This window comes from Cynocephalus volans, chromosome 6, assembly GCF_027409185.1.
Source record: "Cynocephalus volans isolate mCynVol1 chromosome 6, mCynVol1.pri, whole genome shotgun sequence".
NCBI classification, from domain to species: Eukaryota; Metazoa; Chordata; class Mammalia; order Dermoptera; family Cynocephalidae; genus Cynocephalus; species Cynocephalus volans.
The window spans coordinates 151,361,132-151,384,068 of NC_084465.1; the positions used below are offsets into that span (position 1 = coordinate 151,361,132).

The 22,937-nt window shown below is 35.8% G+C and overlaps 1 protein-coding gene across 15 annotated transcripts in view; it reads right to left on the bottom strand.

Moving 5' to 3' along the window:
- PARD3 (par-3 family cell polarity regulator) overlaps nucleotides 1-22,937 on the bottom strand; it is a 635,972-nt gene that overhangs the window by 146,311 nt on the left and 466,724 nt on the right. For all 15 annotated transcript variants that reach the window (XM_063101404.1, XM_063101401.1, XM_063101396.1 and 12 more), the window contains one exon: nucleotides 12,897-13,139. In XM_063101404.1, coding sequence (XP_062957474.1) covers nucleotides 12,897-13,139 — 243 coding nt within the window. The remainder of the gene's footprint in view (nucleotides 1-12,896; nucleotides 13,140-22,937) is intronic.

Genomic DNA, 22,937 nt, shown 5'->3' on the forward strand with positions numbered 1-22,937 from the left:
AAACTTTATAAAAGACGTTAATATTCTCACTGACCTACTCTGGAACTGATCCATAAGGTTATAATCACCGCCCACAGCTGTGACTCATGGCACCTAAATCCTAGAAACCATCTGGTTGCCACTTTGGAGGTTGTGCAGCATCTCTTGACGGCCAGGGTCTACTTCACTATCCCGCAGGTCTCAAGGCCCCACCTACTCCCTGAGGGTTCAGGACATCACACGAGCCCCGAGAGACTGAGTAAGCCTGAGCTGCTGAAATCCCATAAATCCTTTCAAAGAATCAGACTACTCAGAGAAAAGCCACACCAGTTCCACCAGTGGCTTTTAGGAGCAGGGAGAGATCTAGGAACCTTCCCAGTAAACTGTTCACCATATTTAACATCTATCAGGAGTATATAAATCTAGCACCTTAACTGGGTGCCCTGTCAGTCAAAACTAGGTCAGTTTACATATACATAATATATACATTAAAATATAGCTCAAGCACACCACCTCTCAGAAGCCCATCCTTCCCCAGCCTGAGTCAATCTCCTGAACAGCATATTGAATTCGTATTATTCTGTATACAATATATTGCGAGTGGTCTGTCATGTGACACCAGGTGGGAGGAGACTGGGAGGTGAATAGGTCTGATTCGTTTCTATCCCAGGCATACAGAATTCTTGGCACACAGTCAGTGCTAGGAACTGTTGGGGAGCTGTAGAAACAGTCACAGAGGTTGCCAGACACACTGGCAGGTGAACGTGTACAAGAACTTCAGGCTTGCTCAAAGAGTTTAAGCCCCTGAATATTTCACAAAGCTTAAAAATACAGACTAAAGGAAAGAAGGAAATGGGAAAAAAAAATAAGAAGAAGAAATAAGTCTTTATTCTCAGTCAGCTTTACAAAGCAGGTAACATTTTTTTTAAGTTATGCTAATAGCTTGTCAAAAAAAAAAAAAAAAAAACCAAATAAACCCCACCCCCCCAAGTTCTTCTCCATTAAAATTATAATAATCTAGGACTTTAATCATTTTTCTAGGTCTCCCTACTTTCTGCCACAGTCCACATGGTGACTTTGTGAAATTTAGAGAAAACTCTCACTCCTCAGGACATCTGACTGTCATCTGCCAGAAAAATCACCATTAGTATCCAAATCCACCATGACTAGAGGCTGGATGGCACCCCCTGGAGGCGTGTAGGCCACCAACTGCTCAATTGTTACCCTATGTCCCCAGCACTCCCCAATTCCATTGGACTCCTGCCCATCCCCTCTTCCAACCTTCTTTAAGAATTCTAGGTAATATTAGAATTTAAAACAAACTTGGAGTTAAAATTTTACTTGACTATTTCTCTGCCTAGGGCCTGATGCAGGTCCAATGTATTATGTAACCTTCAAAAGACTAAGCAACTATTGCTTTTCAAACTTTGTACCTGACATGAAATGACCTGTTAAGTATCAAAGCAGAGACCAGAGAAAAGGGGCAAAACATACCTGTTATTTGGTTGTTATGAAGATTTATTTGGAGGAAATTGTTTTCAGGTCATAATCATCGGTAAGTCCTGAAGTGGCAAATTTTTTTCTTTTAAATCACATTTTTCTTCATAGAAGACAACAATATGCTTTTATTTCTAAAATATATTTTCACAATTCCAAACATGAAACTATAGCAGTATTTTTCTTAGGCATGATTTACAATTATTTTAGATACCACTATTCATGACTTTTGAACATCTATAAAATGTTTCCACTATTGAATTGTTCCTTTTTTTCCATACAAATTTATAGTATAAATGAGACTTTAGGAGGATTTATTTGATGGGAATTTAGAATAATCATTTTCTATTCCAATGGTGCTGGAATCAACAAATGATTCTCATTAAAACCAAATTTAAGCAAATTTGATTTATTTCTAAATTAGAATTTAAAACAATCTATGGCAGAGTTTAAAAAATAAAGGTTTACTAAAGCACTGTTCACCTCTATCTGAGTTGCTGGATATACTCTAAAGTTCAAAGTATCATATGTTTGAACATACAAGGTGTGGGGAAAGTAGGATAAGTTAGTCAGGCTCTCTCAACATTTCTTGTAAATGAGTTGTGTACTGATGGAGTTAGTGTGCATGTGCACCCATGTATCTTTCTAGTTAATTGCTTTTATGTGTTCTTGAGTTTGTGAAGCAGTGCCGGCCGACAGAGCTTGCCTCTAGGCGTCTGAAAATAGAGTATGTTTATTCTGCGGGCAGCTATTCGGTTTCAGTTTTTCTTTGTACTTTTCCAGTAGCAGGTGAGTTCCTGAGTTTCTCCTTTGTACAGCCTAGTTCCTAGTGTTGTGTGTGCTGAATAAAGACTATTCTTTCTTCAACCAAGGATCCAAGGACCTTTTTGCCAGTTACTTAGCTCATAGGCCTGCGTGTGAAGGGTTTGTGAATGGGCTCAAGGGGTCTGTGAACTCCAGACCCTAGCCCTAGCTCTACAATTGGCATCGTCAGCAGGATTACACTACACAAGGGTACTTCAAAGAGTTCATGAAAGGATTTGTATTATCTTTTAATTCCATGAACTTTTTGAAGTACCCTTGTATGTGCTAATTCAGACTTTGTATTATTTCCTCTACCTGGGTGGACATTATCGATCAATTCCAAGTTACAAAGTTTTAGTTTGAATTTATGCATATCCAGGAAATCCTCTGGACTCATGAACTTAGTATTCATTATTTCATTTGGATAGTCTGCAACTTTTGTTATGAGCTAGGCTCACTGGCCTTTAATCTTTGTTTTGCTCCAAACTCAGTCAGGCTCCACCCCTGGCAAGTTACATCACCTAAGCCTGGGCCAAGCAGGCCTCATTATGAGGTAACCAGGAATTTCTGTTAAAACAAAGGTAATAAAGAAGCACAAACTCAGGCTAAGGTTAGTTTCTTGCTCAGTGATACAAAAAGTTAAGCTGAACGAGCCACCCACCCACCCTACCAAAAGGAAGCATCTTAGAGACAATTATCTGGTCCCAAAGTATTTTGTTTTGGGAACAAATATTTTCAAATCTCTATATTCCTAAGGATTCAACAATATAGCCCCTGTATCATCTATAGGGTAGAACTAATTACAAAAGGCATAACCTGATACAGAAAATACAATGTAAAAATATTGTGTTTTACAGAAATGTGTATATACACTAACATACATTCATTCTAACATTTGAGTCCATTTTACCCAATTTCAAATGCATATTCAGATAATTACCACATATCCACCGAATACAAGTATTACTTAGTTATTCCCTGTTCTGTAACAATACAGACGGTTCATAAATTTCACATTTCTCAATACATGCCTAGCTTAGTGGAAGAGGCTAAGGTTATGCCACCCATGTCCTTCACTGGAAAAAAACATAAGTATCTTTTTAAATCAACTACTGTTTCTCCTTTAGTAACACAAAATCAACCAATGGAGGAAAAAAAATGGAAGAAGAGAGAATGAAGCATAAAATAGAGAATAATCAAATAGTTAGCCACACTAAGGACTTACAATACCCAAGGAAAAGCTCTAGAACAACGGGGAAGTTAATTTAAAAATAGATTGTGGATTCAGGGCTCAATAAAGTCTCCCAAGAAGTTGAGAATGCATCTCACAACAGGGCTTTACATAAATCCTCATGAATTTATATTAATAGTTGATTGATATTCCATCCTTATGCAGAAGCAAGAAAGAAAATAACACCAACCTAAGATCACTAAGTGCCAGTGAGACTGGTACTTGAAGCTATGTCTAAGGGGCAGGGGAACCAGGCGGTTAGCTCAAAATAAAAAGATGAGTTATGCCAAACTGCATGTAAATCAGGATTGTGCAGCTTATCTCAGAAGGCTAAAACCAAATGAAATACCAAGCAGCTCAAGGAGATTTTGGCCACAGAACAGCCAGTTCATCATCAAAGACCTAAAAGTCAGTGCCCTGCAAAGAGAAAGACATTAAAACAAAAATGAATACACTCTGCTGGAGGACTATTTGCCTGATAACTACCAAAGTCTAAAACAGTTTTTGTTTATCTCCATATTTCTGCAGAATATTGAAACTTTCTCTAAGGCTAAAGTAAATATATAAACAAATAACCCCCATTACACATTATTTCTACAAGCAAATTGTGGTTTCAGGCAATGTTAATCAACAAAAAGAATTAAACAAGAAGTCTTTAAAATTAGCCATGACCTTATTTATGGTTTCATTACTTTCAAGATTTCATTTGTTGGGTTGTTTATGTCACCTCAGCCTTTAATTTAATTGCTGTATCTCCAACTATATTAGAATAGCTTAATGAATGGTGATTGCTTGTTTTTACTCACCAAAATTTAACATTTGCAGAACTTATACACCAAAGAGCCACTTAATTCACCCATGTATTAGATGGAAATGGAGTTATACTTTTAGACTTAATCCCCTATTAGGAAAGTATAACATGAACCAATATGACAGTGTGATATAATTGGAGATGAGCCTGAGATGAGAAGTCTTGGAGGCCTATAAACACCTTACTGAGGGCTTGGACTGCATCTTGGGGACAACAAGCCAAAGAATAATTTTAAGCAAAGGAATGGCATGGCCATATTTTATAGTAGTGATTTGTAGAGAACAAGCCTGGAGACAGGAAGAAATTTAGAAGACCACCGCCAGTATCCACGTGTAGTGCTATAGAAGGAGAGAAAGAATTTAGAATGGAAAATTGGTAGGCCTTTGTCACTAACTGTTGTGGGGGGAGGGGTGCCTACAAAAAAAAAGCTTCTGGCTTGAGAAGATAGGTGTACGGGTGGTGAAAGCATTCACTGAGATTAGACTGACAAAACTAAAGTTGGGGTTTAGAATGAAAAACAATGAATTTGGTTTTAGATAGGTTGGACTCCGGTGCCTGAGAGACATAGGAAGTATGCATTCCCAGTTTATGGTGCTACAGGAATCTCGGGCTTGTACGAGAATTTGGGGCCTGTAAAGAGAGGGCTGGGCTAGTGCAGATTAGGCATCACTAGTGCCTAGTGGTAGGTAAAACCTTAACGGGAAAGAACACACAGAAAATAGCAGTGGGCTGTAGCTATTTCCCAAGGGAATAGAACTTCTAACAAGACAATTAAAGATTAGTCAGCAAGGAAGGAGGAAGCAAGAGAAAGGACCGCAGAAGCTAAGAGAACAGTGTTTCAGGAATGCCGCAGAGCGATCTCAAACGGAAAGGACTGATGTCGTCACTGGATCAGGAATGTAGACGCCATCAGGAAATGATACACTATGCGTGCTGTGACACGTAAACACAAACTTACTGCCTCTAGACAAAACAAATTTATTATACAGGTTGAGTATCCCTTCTTGGAAATACTTGGGACCAGAAGTGTTTCCGATTTTTTTTTTTTTAATTTTGGAATGTTTACAGAATATATACATATTGAGCATCCCTAATATTAAAATCCAAGATCCAAAAACGTTCCAATGGCCTTTCCTTTGAGTATCATGTTGATGCTCAAAAAGTTTTGAATTTTGGAGCATTTCGGATTTTGGATTTTCAGATTAGGAATGTTCAATCTATATTACAGTTCTGGAGATCAGAAGTCTGAAATGAGCTTCACTGAGCTAAAATCGAGGTGTAGGTTGGGCCACATTCCTCTTGGAGGCTCTAGGGAAGAATCTGTTTCCTTGCCTTTTCCAGCTCCTAGAAGCTACCTGTGTCCCTTGGCTCATGGTCCCTTCCTCTGTCTTCAAAGCCACCAGTGCAGCAAGTTCAATCCCTCTCTGACTCTGACTCTCCTGTTTCCCTCTTTTCCTTAACAAACGCTCTTGTGATTACATTGGGCCCATTAGGATAATCCAGGAAAATCTCCCCATTTTAAGATCCTTAACTTAATCAGATCTGCAGTGTCTTTTTTGCCCTGTGAGGTAACATATTCCCAGGTTCCAGAGATTAGGGCGCAGACACCTCTGGGAGACCATCATTATGCCTACCACACGGAGTGCATGAGATGAGGGATACAGCAGTCTGGGCTGGAAGAAGGAAAGCTGGTCCTCAGCAAGTGACAAGAGGGAAGTGGCCCTGGTGCAGATGCGGATGGGTTATAGGTCTTCATGCTGCAGGGAGCAATAAAGTCTGGAACATTTGCTCAAGCGAATGCAGAAGGAGCTAGCCAAGGGCACTTAGAGCGGGTCCAGGTTGGATGGAGCTCATTAATTAGCAATGGCACCAACCTGCAAAACTCTAATTACAATGAGATTTTTCTACCTTCAAGAATTACTTACTCACATTTCAAGAAAGGCAGAGACAAATAATACTAAGTAAATGTAAGTAAAGTGGTATTTGAATTTCTGAATAGCAAATACAACTTTGTTATATGACCTAACATTTTTAAAAGAGTAGTACGTGTTTAGTAACTGCCTGTATCTAAGAAAATTTGTTTTATTCTGTGTTTGCCAGACTTCCTTTCGACACAACTGGATTCCAGTTTTAATGGAGGGAAAAACAAGTTCAGAAAGGTCTTTTCTTTTAAAATTGACATTTTCTCTTTAGCGGTAAAATGCATGCAAAAAGCATATGATTATGGTATTTATGTTTCCATTAAGGTGTCCTTGGTAAGCTGGGGGAGTCTAGCCTACTATTTTCCTGCTATTTAGATTTACAGCAGCACAGTTCCTATTTTATTTCAATTATATTTGAGGACAATGCACTCCTGGTGGCAAATGATTGCCTGGTGACAGCACATGTCCATTAGAACTGCCTTTCTGTGGAGTTTTTTAACTACAGATCCTGGTATCTTTATATAAAAATACAAACTGCATATTGTCCTCTAGTAAATAAAAAAACATTATTGGCCAGGATTTCATCATTTCTTTGTTAGAATTCAAGGCATATTAAACTTTTAAATTGGAATTATGTAACTTATATGAAAAGAAACTTTTTGGTGTCGAGAAACACTGAATAGAATGAAGTTTGGGACCATCACACCTGCAAGATGACCTTTTAAATAAAATGATTATTTAATCATAGGTGAACAATGGACAATGTGAATGGCAAGATAAAGCTGTTTAATAGAAATTATAAATTATCTCACAGCTTCACTGGTAACAGACCTTAGTAAAATAACACATATTGGAGTTCCTTCTTTTTTTCCCCATTAACCCAAGAGTAATGCTTTTCAAAGGGTAGAGTGTAAAGGGAGGGGGTTGCGTCAGTCAACTGGGTGCTTGTTAAAAATGTGTATTCACCGTTCTCACCAGATCCACCGAAGCAAAATATCTATAAGGGGAAGTCAGGACATCAGTGAGAAGTATTCTGTGATGCTTTGTGAAAAGCACTCCGGGTTCCTTTCACACATGCTAAAATTTGAAAATCCCGTTTTAGAATGCAGCCTATTACAGTTCTTAAGATCAGGATTCCTGCTTGCCTGTCCTGCCAAGAAAAATGTGATGTAAATAGAAATGCCAAAATTTTAGACAAGGTTTGAGAAGTTCAAGCCTCCCTAACTCTATGGGCTATTGCAAGTTCAGAATCAGTAAAAATTTCTTGAAAGGAAAACATGAAGAACTTCAAAGAATTCCATGAAAGTACAAAATGAAGACTTTCAAACTGTCAAAGGACAGACTGAAATCGATTGAGAGATTATGTTTTTATACCACCATCCCCCTTTTCACTCTCAAATAAGCCATCTTACAGTACCCAGCATTTACTTGTAATCTAAGTATGTATACTGTAGAAGCACCCTGAAATGCCTTGTGCTGAACTCAATAAATCTTTATTTAGAGAGAAATTGTTCATGAGATGATGTGATTTATGGAAAATAGTTAGAAAACTAGCTATTTAATGAGGAAGTGGTATCAGCAGAATTGCATCCCCATGCTTTTATATTAATGTTCAGTATAAAGAATCAAACTTATTGTTACTGATTTCAATTTCACTATTTGCTTCTCTCTGCATCCATGTGGGGATGCTGTGCTTTCTTGAGAGTAAAAGCCCATTTCCTAAGTGGCAATTGCAACAGCAAAAACTTAAATAGTGTTTACTGTGGACCAGGCACAATGCTATGTACTATTATATGTTATTAACAGAGTTAATCCTACCCAAGCCTGATGAGGTAAGTGTTATCCCCATTTTACAGATGAGGATAATGAAGCACAGACTTTGCCTAGCTCATGGCAAAGAGCCCAGGACCAAACTCAGGCAGTCTGATTCCATAGTTCATGCTCTTGCACATTACACTCAACCTTAGAGAAGGATTGTTGGTGGAGGTAAGAGTTGTCAGGGAATAGAGGTGTCTTAAAGAGTTAAGAAGAAATTATGCTAGCAGATATTTGATTGGTAACATTTCTTTAAATAGAGGCTTAACAAAATGAAAAGCAGAAGAACTCACTGAACAACACTGGAGAATTTTGCCCATTACTTTCACAAAATATTGTGCAAATCACTTGATCAAGGGACAGTTCTCCAACATACTGACAATCTTGAGCAAAAGACAATGATTCCCTCTGGGTTCTTCTGTACACAATTCATTACATTCAGAACGGTGTTTGCCTTCATGAAACAGAAGCCTGATGGTAAGCAACTTAACCAAGTAACAGCACTTTTCACGGGTAACAAGGGGTCCAGGATGGGTATGCTGGGACTGGACCAGCTGCTCAAGGGACCAGGCTTGCTTCCCTCTTCTTCTATGTGGTCATGATCTTCAGGGGTGTTAGGAAAGCTCTACTTGGAGCACCCACCCAAGTTCCAGGCAGAGAGAAAGACAAATAGCAAAGGACAGAAGTTGAGTCAGCCCCATTTTAATCAGGAAAAAACTAACTTTGCAGGAAGTCCCATCTGTAGATCTACTTCTAACTCACTAGACAGAACTATGCCACGTGGTCACCTCTTACTACAAGTGCATCTGGGAAATTTAAATTTTCAGCTAGGTACATGCTAGCCTGAACAAAGTTAAAAAGACAATTAGCAGTTTCTTCCACAGTGGGGGAGAAATATGGAAACAGACAGCACTGCATCAGACTCTAAAGTATTCTACCCAGCTGAGATGGAGCAACCAAACTAGAACTGCATTCTTGCCAGAGAAATATAGGATTTCGAATCATAAGAGCTAAATCTTTGAAGTATCTAGCTTATAAGCAGGATAAAAACAAGTACACCAATATTTTTGTGAGTTTAAGCCTTGCTATTCATATAAAACACAAGGATGGGGTCTGTTTCTCTTTAACATCGATTCGACAAGAAAAAATCAAAAAGTTACCAAGTATGCTAATAAATAGTAGAAACAACGGCCCTGTAACCAAAGCATATAGTCAGATAACAGTTCATGTGCAATAAAATTAAACAGGTATGTAAATATTTCTAGAAATGGTATGGTGCTATCCTATAAATAAGCATTTATAAATAATATATGGAAATTGAGAAAGTATCTCCATTTTGACATCAAATTCACAACAGTTAATAAATTATCCCTGGCTGCTTCCATGGGGGCTACCAAATCCATATTTCTGACCATAAGGTCAATCAAAAATGATTAAGCAATGAAATTGAGAACACTGCTTTCTTACTGAACAAGGAAAATCCTAGAGCAGATGCAGGCTATGCTCCCATGAAACCTAAAGATTTGAAGAGTAAAATTCATGAAACACCAGTTGCAAATTTTGGTGTAATTTAGTCAATTGATAGGAGTTTCTTTATTGTGTATACTCTTCGTCCAAGAAATACTTTCTGAGGAGTTTCAAGTTTTGTTTTCATTTGAGTGATTACATTTTAAAAAGTTAATACAAGCATATGCTAGATCATTTTATAGGCATTTTATTTCACTCTCTGGATTTAAGTTTACAAATATGAAAGCACCAAGAAATGCCACTTTTACTGTCATAACTTAATGGTAACAGAGCAGATTGGACTTCCTGCATAAATGATGCATCTATGTGAAATAAAGGCCAAAGGTTGTGGGACGTGGATGTGCAAAAACCTGCAGAAATTCAACCAAGAAAAGTGATGGGTGAACTGAGCCAGCACTCGGCTTGTGGGGGTAGGCAAACTCAAATGAACCTGCCATGTAGCAGTCACCACCATATTCATGATTTGTGCAAGAGTTTAGATTTAAAAAAACATTACTGGCCACATTAAACTAATGCTGTTCATTTGAAAGTAATGGCTTTGCCATTTTGTTTGTATTTAATTTGTAAAGATGTTTGGTTTTATAGTTGTATAATGGTTATAAACAGAAGGGGTTTAGTCCTATTTTATTTTTATACATATTTAAGTAACATTATAATCAAAACAATTTAATTCAATACTGCAGTGTCAAGAGATTGTCTTTCCTTTAAAAAAGAATCTCTACACGACTCAAATCTGAGAAACACTTTTCTACAGCTTTCTCTCTGACAGCAAAAGGCAATGGAGGTGATGCCATTATTTCCAAACCAAATTCAAGTTCAATTATAGGTAGAGAAGAAGTACTTTACAGATGCAGCAATTCCCAACTTTCTGTATTAGTAACATCAGTTATTGTTTAACGAACATCTTATTCTCTGCAAAATTAATAATTTTACAAAAAACTAAAGTTTCTGTGATTGCTTTTTTAAAAAAACTAATTATATCTCTCGAGATGGAAGTACCTTAGAAATCCTTTAGTCCAGTCACCCTTTTGGGGTGCAAATACATAAAACTGTAATATCTGACAGCTGTCTAGGCTGTGCTTAGGTAAGTCTGAGAGGAGCTTTTAATACAGCAGTGTCTAACAGGTGATTCTAAGTTACTTACTGCTTGGTGTGACTTGTCCCCATGACTAAAGTCTTCCCCGAACTGTTTAGCTGAATGGGTTTTTTGATGGGAATTAGGAGGCTGCATTTCAGTTTGGGTTTAGGATGGTGCAGAGCAGAGACTGTGGGCAGTGATGCTACAGCCCAGAAGCAGAGGGGTTCTGAGCACAGAAACCCTTCTGACAATTTGCAGAAATCTTCAGGTAAGGTTTAGACTCTTCTGGACCCTGACGTTTAAATTGGGGTTTAAAGCAACCATTTCAGGACTTCAGGAACTTAGAGAGATCCCTGCTGACTCCTGGCTCTGTCAGGTGGGACCTCTGAGTTATGTGAGTAACTGTTACATCTACTACTTTTTAGATTTTCAAACTAGATGTGGAAGGTGCTGAAAATAATGAGTGCTTTTATCAATGGTCAATAATATGTCAATTTCTTTTTTTTTTAGGTTCCTCCAAAAGTTACTAACAGGCAATGTCAGTGTTTCTGGTGTCTTTTCTCCCAATAATACACTTTCAATGGGATATTCATGACCTTCAAATGCTGTTTGACCTTCTACAAGCAGCTTTCACAAGTATGGCAGAAACCAAGTAAGAAGCTTTTAAAGAAAATGTCACTGTCACTGATAATAACTTTATCCTCTGAATTCTGACATATCTGTGCTCGTTAATAAGCATGTGAACCTTCTGGGTGATCACACCAGAGCCTCCTGCATTAAATAAATAAACCATAAGCCTCCTATATTAACTTATATTATTTATTTATTACATTCAACATCAAATAGATTTTCATGAGACAATAAAGAAAACCTACAACCCAACAAAAAAGAAAAAGGAAACAACAGAACAATAATCCGACGAGACTTTCACTGTAAGATCTGCTTCTCCATCTGCTATTTTTAAAAATGCTTCCTTCTGGGTTCGACTAAGGGTTACCTGATGCATTTGCAAACCTTTATTAAAATAGCTGGAAGTAACTAACATATAGACTCACTTGCAAAATGTAGCAACGAAATAACACTACTGTAGATAAAATAATTCTAGTACATCCTTAGTCTTACAGGGCTTCTTAAAGTGAAGTCCCCAGGACCAGAAGGACCAGCATCAAACCTGAGAATTTTTAAGAAATACAAATTCTCGGGGCTCTACACCAGACATACTGAATCAAAATTCTGGAGGAAAGTCAATCAATTTGCATTTGAAGAAGACCTCCAGATGATTCTGATGCATACTAAAGTTAAAGCAATAAAGCGCTAAAGTTTGAGAGCCACTGGTTTTAAGTGAAACCTGCTGTTTATAACGTTCGAAGCCCAGCTCCCATATAAAGCGACAATTATAAGAAACCATTATAAGGTGCGATGGGATTAGTGAATTTTTTTGACAATAATATTTGCATATTTGATATAAAAGGAAGTAAGTGTTATTTTCTCCCTGAAATAAACTCTATATGGTGCTTGAATATACAACTGGAAGGCTGCAAAAAGATCTGTTAAAAATTGCTTCAGTTAAAATTTGAAATAAATATATAGCCAGTAATTCACACCCACCAATAAATATATAGCCATATAGTCTGTTAAAATTTTAAATAAATATGTAACCATTAAAATACAGTCACCATTGCACTACTGTATGCTACACTGATACACATAATTCAGACCTGTGGTCTGTGCTATTAAAATTCAATTTGAAGACTGGCTATACTATATTTCTCATTTACTCATTCTTTCTTATATAAAATTATGCCACCCCAAAAAGTGGCCCTTCCAAATCATAACTGGAACAAATCATGTCATTTCCCATCCATTTAATTACCACAACTAGAGGTTCTCCAAGCAATAAAAGGAAGTATCACTTACATAGAAGAGCCATAACTTCAAGTTTGCTAGTTTGCTTTTTATTTGAGTTGTAAACTAAAGGTTGTTTACAAACTAACACTGTTTTAAGAACAAGATAAAATACTTTGGAACCATTAGAAAAGTTACCAAAACCTCTGCTTCTCCTTCCATTCGGTTTTGATTTGTGTCAACTCAATACTTTTAGACACAACAGCTTTTTAAAGGCCATTAATAAAAGGCAGTTCTGCTTTGAGGATTGATGAACAATCTAGTCCCTTGTCAAAAACTACATAGAAGTTGATTTGGGAGCAATGCCGTGATTGCTCCTGGGCCTACCTGTCCACAGGTGAAGCTTTGGAATTCCGCGGCTTCTTTACTTGGGCATACAAAGCATCCATCAAATGCCCTTCTCTTGGGCTCTGTGGTCTGGTGTTGAGAGCCATGGTCCCTTCAAAGGAAGAAACTCCCCCATACATCAAGTCATCATCGCAGCCAAATGTCCGATGAAAATCTTGGATTTCGGCATAGTCACGTTCTCGAGCTTGTCGTTCCCTAAATTCTCGTGTTTTTGCTTGAATCCTGTAAAGTTAGAATAAAGTTGAAACAAGAAAAACCATTCCTTTCTACAAACTGCATAGAGAAATATTCATCAAAATATGTTGTAAAATATATTTTCCTTCATTAGCTATAGGAAGATAACTGGTATAAATGATAAGTTATAAGAATTTTAGATTGGTCAGTAATACCATAAATGCTCAAAAATAATTATTTCAGATACCTTTTGTTTATGTCAATCAGATATAATTTAAATCTTAAGTTTTCATTATAAACTAGATTAGAAAATTTACCAGGAACAGATAGTTTCTGGCATCTACTTGGATATTACTCATGATATCTATTTTAAGGCAAGTAACTTTTTTGAAAAGTTACACACACACACTGTATATGTATATATTTATGTGTGTGTGCATAATGTATATTTCTTACTCATTATAACATAAACATTTAAAATATTATGAGGCTTAAACATGAATCCACCATAACTCTCCATTAATGGCAACAGAAGATCTCAACTTAACATCAACATTGATTTTTGTATGATGCATACAGTACTGGGAAATCCTGAGATTAAGGACAAGAAGGCAAATTCTGAAATAAAACATGTCTGTATTATAGCTAAGATACAGACCTTAAATGACCACTTTTATTGAAGATACGTTTAGATTCCTAAGATTTCATTAAACTACTTGGTCCAAAGTCTACTTTTTCTTATAATATATTGATATAATTTATGCCCTAAGTCAATCTTAGTTATCTAACAACCTCAATAGAAATTTTGATGACTTTTGGTGGGAAAAAAATTCCATTACATATTTACAAATTGAAACATTTATTTAAAGCAATGAGGACTTATTTATATAAACCAATATTTAGTCTGAGTTTAATATTTTATTGCAAAAATTTTTTTTTCATATTTGAAGTAGTCCTTTGCTAGCATAAATGACACATAAATATATATTCAAAAGAACCCTGAAAAAGATACCAAAATCAGATGAAGGCAGCACAAAAAAAAAAAAAGAAAGAAAAAAGAAAACTATAGGCCAATATTCCTCATGAATAAAGAAGCAAAAGTCCTTAACAAAATATTAGTAAATAGAATTTAGCAATACATAAAGAGAATTATACACCATGACTAAATGTGTTTATTGCAGAACTGTGAGGCTGGTTAAATATTCAAAAATCAATCACTGTAATCCACCATATTAGCAGGCTACAGAAGAAAAGTCACAGGATTATACCAATTAGTGCAGAAAAAACAATGAACAAAATTCAACACCAATCATGACAAAAAACCCTCATAAAATTAGGAATAGAGTAGGACTTCTTAAACTTGATAAAGAGCATCCACTAAAAACCTACAGACTGCATCACAGATAATGGAAAAAGACTTGAACGCCTTTCCCTTGGATCAGGAACAAGGTAACGTGTGCTCCCACCACTGTAATTTCATGCAGTGCTGGAAGTTCTAGGCAATTCAGTGAGCCTAGAAAAGGAAATAAAAGGCACACAGATTGGAAAGGAAGAAATAAAGTTCTTCTTCTTTGCAGATGTCATGGTGGTTTACATAGAAAACTCCAAGGAATCTACAAAAATCTCCTAGAACTAAAAAAAGCAATTTCAGCAAGGTCATGGTATACAAGATTGACATAGAAAAATCCATTGTATTTTCTATATGCATGTGGATTCCAAAATTAAAAATATAATGCCATTTACAATCACTAAAATAAAAAATACATATATACAAATACACTAAAGTTTGGCTTATAGATATGTATAAAAATACATAGAAATCTAACGAAACATAGACAGGACTTGTATGCTGAACACAGCACAACGCTGGATGAAAGAAATCAAAGAAGATCTAAAATAGACACTCTGTGATTGTAGAAGAAAAGATTCAATGTGGTAAGTCAGGCAGTTTTCCCCATATTGACATACAGGTTTAATGGCAATTCCTACAGAAATCCCACCAAGAATATTATAGATATTGACAAGAATATTTTAAAACTTATATGATGAAGCAAAAGATAGAATAAACAAATGTGGAAAAGAATAAAATGAGAAGAATCACCTATCCAGACTGCATGACTTGTAATACAGCTACAGTAATCTAGACTGTGTCGTATTTGTGGAGAACAGTCACATACATCAATGGAACAGAATAAAGAACACAGAAATAGCCAACTAGCATGGCCAACTATTTCTCACAATTGTGCAAAATAGTTTTTTCAACAAATAGTACTGGAGCAATTGGACATCAATAGGCAAAAAAAAAAAAAAAAAAAAAGAAACCTGAACTTAAACTTCACATCTTGTACAAAAATTAACTCAAAATGGATCATAGGTTTAAGTAAAAATGTAAAACTATAAAACTTTAGAAGAAAACATAGAAGAATACCTTCGGGACTTAGGTCTTGTTGAAGAATTCTGAGAAACGATACCAAAAGTGCTATCCATATAATAAAAAACATATATACTGGACATCATCAAAATTAAAAACTTTTCCTCTCTGAAAGGATCTATTCAGAAGATGAAAAGACAGGTAGAGACTGCGAGAAAATATTTGCAAATCACATATCTGACAAAGAACTCATTTAAAATATATGAAAAATACTCAAAACTCAACAATGAGAAAATAATCCAATTAGAAAGTGGGCAAAAGACATGAGGAAACATTTCACCGAAGAGGATATGTGGATGACAAACAAGCTCATGACAAAATGTTCCCCACCACCACCTATTAGAGAAATACTAAGACCAGGATGAGCTATCACCACACACCTACTAGATCAGCTAAAATAAAAAGTAGTGACAATACCAAATGCAGGCAAGGATGCAGGGAAACTGGGTCCCTCATATATTGCTTTTGGAAATGAAAAATGGTATAGTTACCTGGAAAACAGCCTGGCAGTTTCTTAAAAAATTAAACATGCACTTATCATACTCTCCAGCAACTGTGTACCTGGATATTTATCCCAAAGACATGAAAACTTATGTACGAGCAAAAACCACAACATAATTGTTCACAGCCACTTTATTTGTAATACTGAAAAATGGGAAATAACTAAAATATTCTACAATAGGTGAATGGTTAAACACAAATTGGGGTACGTCCATATCATGGAATACCACGCAGCAGTACAAGTGAACAAAGTGTTGATACATACAGCAAGTTGAAGCAATCTCAAGGTAATTATGCAATGTGGAAGAACAGCTAATTTCAAAAGGTCATGTACTGTATGATTGCATTTATATAACATTCTCACAAATGACAAAAGTATGGAGATGATGAACAGGTTCGTGGTTACCAGGGGTTAGCTACGGCAGGAGATCTCTGTTTCCTGATTGCAGTACTGGGTTACATCAATCCACACATGTGATAGGATGATACAGAACTATATGTGCACCTTGTACCAATGTCAGCTTCCTGGTTTTGATAACATACTATTGTTATGTAAGTCAGGGAAACTGGATGAAGACTACCCAGGACCTCTCTGTACTATCTTTTGTAACTTCTTATGAATCTAAAGTTATTTAAAAATAAAAAGTTTTGTTTTGTTTTGTTTTTTAAGAAAGCCAGAAAATTGTCACATAGCAGTCCAAGCAAAATTTGCATTTTTCTCCCTTGTTTCTTTGTTACATCTAGCTTATCACCATCTTTCCAGTCTTATTTTCCCAATTTTGGACCCAGAGGGTCAAATTTCTCTAAGTTTCCTTATTTCCCAGCTATAAAATGGAAATACTTAAATTCACCTAGCTCAGCGTTTCTCAACAGGGGTCCAGTGACCTTGAAGAAGTGGTAATTTGTTGCAGTGCTAGACTTGTGGCACAACTGTCCCCAGTGACATGTAATCAAGCAGTGTCCTCCAGCCTCAGGGGCAACCAAAAATGTTTCTCATATTCCCAAAAACTCCCTAGGAAGAACTTATTTCCTGCGTTGAGAACCAGTGACTTTCGTAGCTCATAAGAAGATGTTGGAAAGTTAGAAATCATTATCAGGAGAGTCCTGGATTCTAATAAATATGAGTCCCACAGCCAAAATACCCATAAGAGAAAAACCACCTCAAATTCTAACATCAAATCTAGCTAAAATTGTACTATATATGTTTTATTACACTCCACTTATCCATTTAAGATCAATTATGACAGCCAAGATGTTATTATAAAAGCTGATTACCACTAAACACATCCATGATGGAAAGCTGATTTAGGTTGAGAGATAGTTTTATTTTTTGCACCATATTGTCTTTCTGACCCTGGATTCAGCCAGAAGAAACTAGCAGAAAGGGGGAAATTAGTTCTTTCTTTAACTCAATGCGTATTAATGTGAACGAAGCTGGATTATGATCACGTATCTGACAACCCAATTTACTACTATATTTGGTCACTATCAGACAACCACTTAATCATAGGCAATATCCAGGGTGACTAAGCATTCATGTAAGTCTTGAAATTTGGGAACCTTAAGAAATTTGGAGGGATATAATAGACATGATTATGGAAATATAAAGCTAAAAGTTCTGATTTTGGAGAGCCTCCAAAAATCGAAGGGAGTGACTTTGATTGATTAACGAATGGCTAAACCCTATGGTATATGAACCTCAATTCATTAAAAGTGAGGATAATCCTACTTTCTTACACTGGAAAGTGTAGCCCCTTAAGCAAGGAAGTTAACAGAAAAAGAGGATAGGAACATACTCTTCTCAAGAGAGGCATAAGCCTAAATAATCTCCCCAAACTCCTTGAACATCAGTTTCATTATGTTACTGATAGGTCCTGGATTTGAATGTTCTTTTGTTCCAAATTACACAGAAAATAATATTCATTGGGGGTGAATTCTTAACAAGTCAATTTCTCAGAAAAAATGCTCAGCAGCATGAGGTACTATTCATAAACCCCAGCCCTCAAATTTTACTCAAATTTGTACATTAATGACTAATTGCCACCAATCACTGAATCCAATAAACATTATAGACCCATCTACAATAACTCCTAATAACATTGATTTTTTTCTCTAAGCTTCAATAATGTAAGAAATATTTTTATTGTTTGTCTTGTTGTTACCGGTGTCTTTTATCCCTAAAGTTCTGAAAGCGGTTTGCACCATTCCTTTTCACCCTGGCAGTTTACACTGGTGATGAAAACTTTACAATAAAACTACGGCATATCTGGGTCCACACAGGGAGGACTACTACTGCAAAAGGCTGATGAATCTGGTTACTACCCTGAATTAACGTGCATTTGAAAGTTCATTCTAGAAATTAATGCTAACGAGGCTTGCTGTGCAAATGGCACTGAAAAGTAGATTTTAAAAACTTGGAATGTGCTATGGTTTTTGTGAATTTTAGTGACAATTCACAAGCAAAATTAGCAAAAGACACAAATCATTTTCTTTTTTATACTCTTTGATGCATGAACGCCTTGTTTATTATAAAGTGAGAAAAAGGACGTTGGAACACAACAAAAAGGTTATATTTACATGTTATATATTTTCATTCTTCGTGAAGAAACTTATTCAGAAAAAAAAATTGGCTCAAGGGAGAAAACAATTTTGGTATCCTAATACAAATAGAATGGGTTCTTAAGGAAACTTTTAAAAAAAGATAGTGAGTATCTTGCACTGGAACCCTTAATGGTTCCAGATGGTCAATGCTATAAAAGCACACACCCTCTATTCTTTTCTTGTGACCCCAAGGTCACAAATTATCTCTAAGATGTAAGAGTCCGTTTTTTCTGAACAGTCAGGTTGTTGTTTGGCATTATTCATCCCACTCATCTCTGATCAAACCTTGGCAATGACAGAAGTAACTGATTAGTCCAAAACTTAGCCAAAGAAATAAATGCCTATTGCTTTAAGCACTGCTGTAAGTCCTTCCTACTTATAAACAAGAGAACTATTCTGAGGTTTAAATCATTGCAGGCAGCTTCAACACTGAAGAAACATCAGACTTTATTTCCCTATCCTTGAAATCTGAAAAATAATTGAAACAACAATTAAAACGTTTTATCAAGTTTTTTTTTTAAGTTAGTAAAGAATTCATCCTTCCAATGTGTTATGTTCAAACACAAATATTCACAACTTTCCTTTCTACAAAAAAAGAAAAAAGTCTTTTCCATTATGATAATGAAATTGCCTTGAACCTGCATGGAAAAATAATAAACAAAATAATGTAATATACTAAATAAAGTAATAAGGTTAATTTCTTTCCTGCTGTCACTAAATTCACGCTAACAGACTCTCTTCAGCTTGACATCAATTAATGATTTTAATTCCAGACTCCTGTCACAGTGTTCACTACCCTTTTCTCTAATTAGAATGGATGACGCATGATGAAAATAAAACACACAAGACTTCTGTTCTTGTGACATTTCTATTCATTAGTACTTTTGCTTTTACAATAAATGGCTTTTAGCACTAATTGCAGTAAAATTAGATGAAAAGGACTTTTTTAGGACTATGAAGTATAGTCTTTATATATTCAGAAAGGGTACAAGGCATGGGGATTGCTACTGAGTGACCAACTCCTTGGGATGGAATATCAACCTTGTACTTAAATTGCTCAGTTACATCCAGAATGCTTCCACCTCCAAAACTTTGAAGCTTTGATAACATACAGCCACTCAGGGTGCAATTTTTTAAAGACTACAAGAAGTAGAACTTGGCCTTTAATGATTTTGAATTTTTTTTAAAATGCTGTTAACGTCTACAGAAGATAGAATATACTAATATTAGTTTAACAGAAAAAATTTCTTAATAAACTTCAGATAGCTACATATTGGATAGTTAACTATCTTCAAAACATTGTTCGAGATCTTGCAATCAACTCTTATGGGAAACATTTTACCCCCCACTTATTACACTGCTATCCAGAAGCCTCATTCTGAGAACAAAGTTTATGGATTTTTCCCCAACAGTATTTCCTCTCTGTGAAAATTGGTATTACAGAAATTCATCAAATAAAGTCTAAATCCATGGCAGAATGAAATTAAAGCTACAGGACAACTGGAAGGAAGAGTTTATTTTAATAGGAATTTTTAGTCTACCAATTAAATACTTGATTTGCCCCTGAAAATGCTTCAGCAAATGGCAGACTTCAGAACTGTGATTCAACTTCTCAATCCTTTCATTTACCCTCCTCCTGCAAGGTAAATCTGCCACCTAATAGTGTACAAGGTGCTAACGTGGTGTCTATGCTGAATTCCCAAAAGAAGGAATTTCCTTTATAATATGCCACTAAATTTCTTGCTTTGACAACAGTTACAATTTTAAGTGGAATTTTCATGTACTTGTAAATAGGGTAAAAGTTTATTGAGAAGAAAAGACTTCCATATTCCAAACGGGTCCTGAAAAAAAATCTCTTGAACGAGCACAACTGTTTTGAAGGTACATTTCTGATTCCAGGGAAGAATGGAATTGTGGAAAACCACAGTGGTACCTCGTAATAAGTGGGGGGGTAAGTTAAGTTACACCTTACTGCTAAAATGAGATCAGTTTTAAAACATATAATGGTTAAAAGCTGAAAAAGATAATAAAAAGCATTCACAGAGATACTGCTAACCACTAATACAATCACAATTTTTCAAGTATCTAAGTAGTGAAAAGACTGTCCAACGTCCGTGAGCAGAGAGGGCGGGAGAGTGAAATGTAGGTGAAGAACTTTTCCATTTTGCTAAGTTATGCATGTTCTTGGGCACTAGACCTAGCCCCCAAACCACCATCTCTCTGAAGCTTTGACTATTAATTAACTCTAGCCCCACCCATCTCTCCCATTTCCAAAGCTCTATGGTCACTTATTTTGACAATTGATTACGTTGTCATCAATTTTTTAAGGTTGACATGTGTAAATCTTTCCTGTCTCTTAACAAATGTAAGAGATTCCTGACAGAGGAAATAACAATATAATAATAAATATTTTATACTATCTTATTGTATACTTAATATAATGTGAAACAAAAACTCTTTTATATTGACTAATAAAACACTAGAATAAACACACGCACACAAACTCATAAATATCACTCACTCATACAATTTCACAGGCTTCCACGGGCATCAAGCAAACACAATTATTTCCAACTCAAAAGATGATCCAATGCCAAAAACACCTACAGCAGCTCTCATCAAAAGTCAAACTTCATTTTCCTACTTCAGTTGCAGTTTTTGTCAACAAAATCAGTTCCAAATATATAGCATGCCCAAGGCTTAATTTCCCCCAGTATTCATCTTAGTAGTAAAATTTCACAAAGCAAGTTAACAGATTCTTAAAACTTGATGAAACTAATCCCATTGATTAGAGTTGACTTTTCTGAAGCACTCAAGAGATCAGAGAAGCTAAAAACTGCTGCTATAAGATAGAACAAATACATTTTCCATCAAAAGGTTAATTTTTAGAAGGCAACCTTTGTTTGAATGACAATATATGACCTAAATGCAAAGATTACTGTGAGCAGAACAGACATATATCATCTGCTGAACAAGTTCTTACCAACTAAGACCACAAAAAATGTTTATTGAAAACTCAAATAACTACTCAAAGCAGATATGAAAAGAGTTGGTAAAATTAGAGAGAATGCCAATGACTGGGAAATGTATGCAAAAATGCCACAAAAAGTTGCAAAATGACATATTAAGAACTCGGAGTGTTATCACTTAAGGACACAGAGAGTTCAATGATCTAGTATTGAAAACACAAGGCTTTGAAAGGTGATTATAACATTGAATAATGGTAAGTTTCAAGCCATATGAGGGCACTTCAAAAAATTTGTGGAAAAATAGAATTATGTGATAATATGAATCTATATTTCCCTAACAGATACATTAATACTTCTCATACACTGGAAAGATTGCATAAGACATTCATTAACTTTTTCATATCTCCACTAGAAGCATTCAGTACCCTTGGAAATATTTCCAAGCACAACTTACTATGTAGATATAGACAATAATATTGTAATAGCTTTTACTTGCTGAGTAACTACAAAATGCAAGCCAGTTAACATTATAAATCTCATTTAACAGAATGAATAGCATATGAGGTAAATATTATTTGAGTGTTGGGGAATTTAGCCAGGTATCACAGCTAATATTTCACCTTTCAGACCATCTTTCCTTCTTTCTGTCCTTCCTTCCCATCCATCCATCTTTTCATACAGACTTGGCTTTGTTCCAGAAAATATGTAACATAATTTTCTAAGAATGCATGAAAATGCAAAATCAATCAAAATGAAAATAGATGCCAACTTTTAGAAGATAATGTGTGAGGGTATTTCAAAAAGTACCTCCATATGTGTGGATATAGGTATATCACAGAGGAAAAAAAGATTAGAACGGCATAGACCAGCATATTTACAGTGGTATTAATACAGATAAGTTTTTGTTTTCCTATATTAATCTTAAGGTTTTCCCCCCAAAATTTTCTAGTTTTAGAATTAGCATAAACTTTAGAGTTTAAAAACATATATGTTTTAAACAGATGAGAAACATGTGGGGAAGAGAATATTGAAAAAGAAAGTTGGAGCAATAATAAGATTCATAAGTACACAAAATAGGAGCCATAAAGTAGAAGCAGGTTACAATACTGGCTTTACACTTGCCCGGAGTTCTATGAAACAATCAACTCTGGTTTGTACAGCCAATTAGATGAGTGAGCTGGATATAGCTGAACCAGGAGCGAACAGCCTTTCCTTGTTTCAGTATTTCCCAGATGACTTGCTGAATTCTGAGAGATGTTAGTGTTCCATGAAAAACAAAAGTAACAGGTTGGGAGGATGTTTCATGAATAAATAAGTCAGGATAGCGATGACACTCTATTGCTA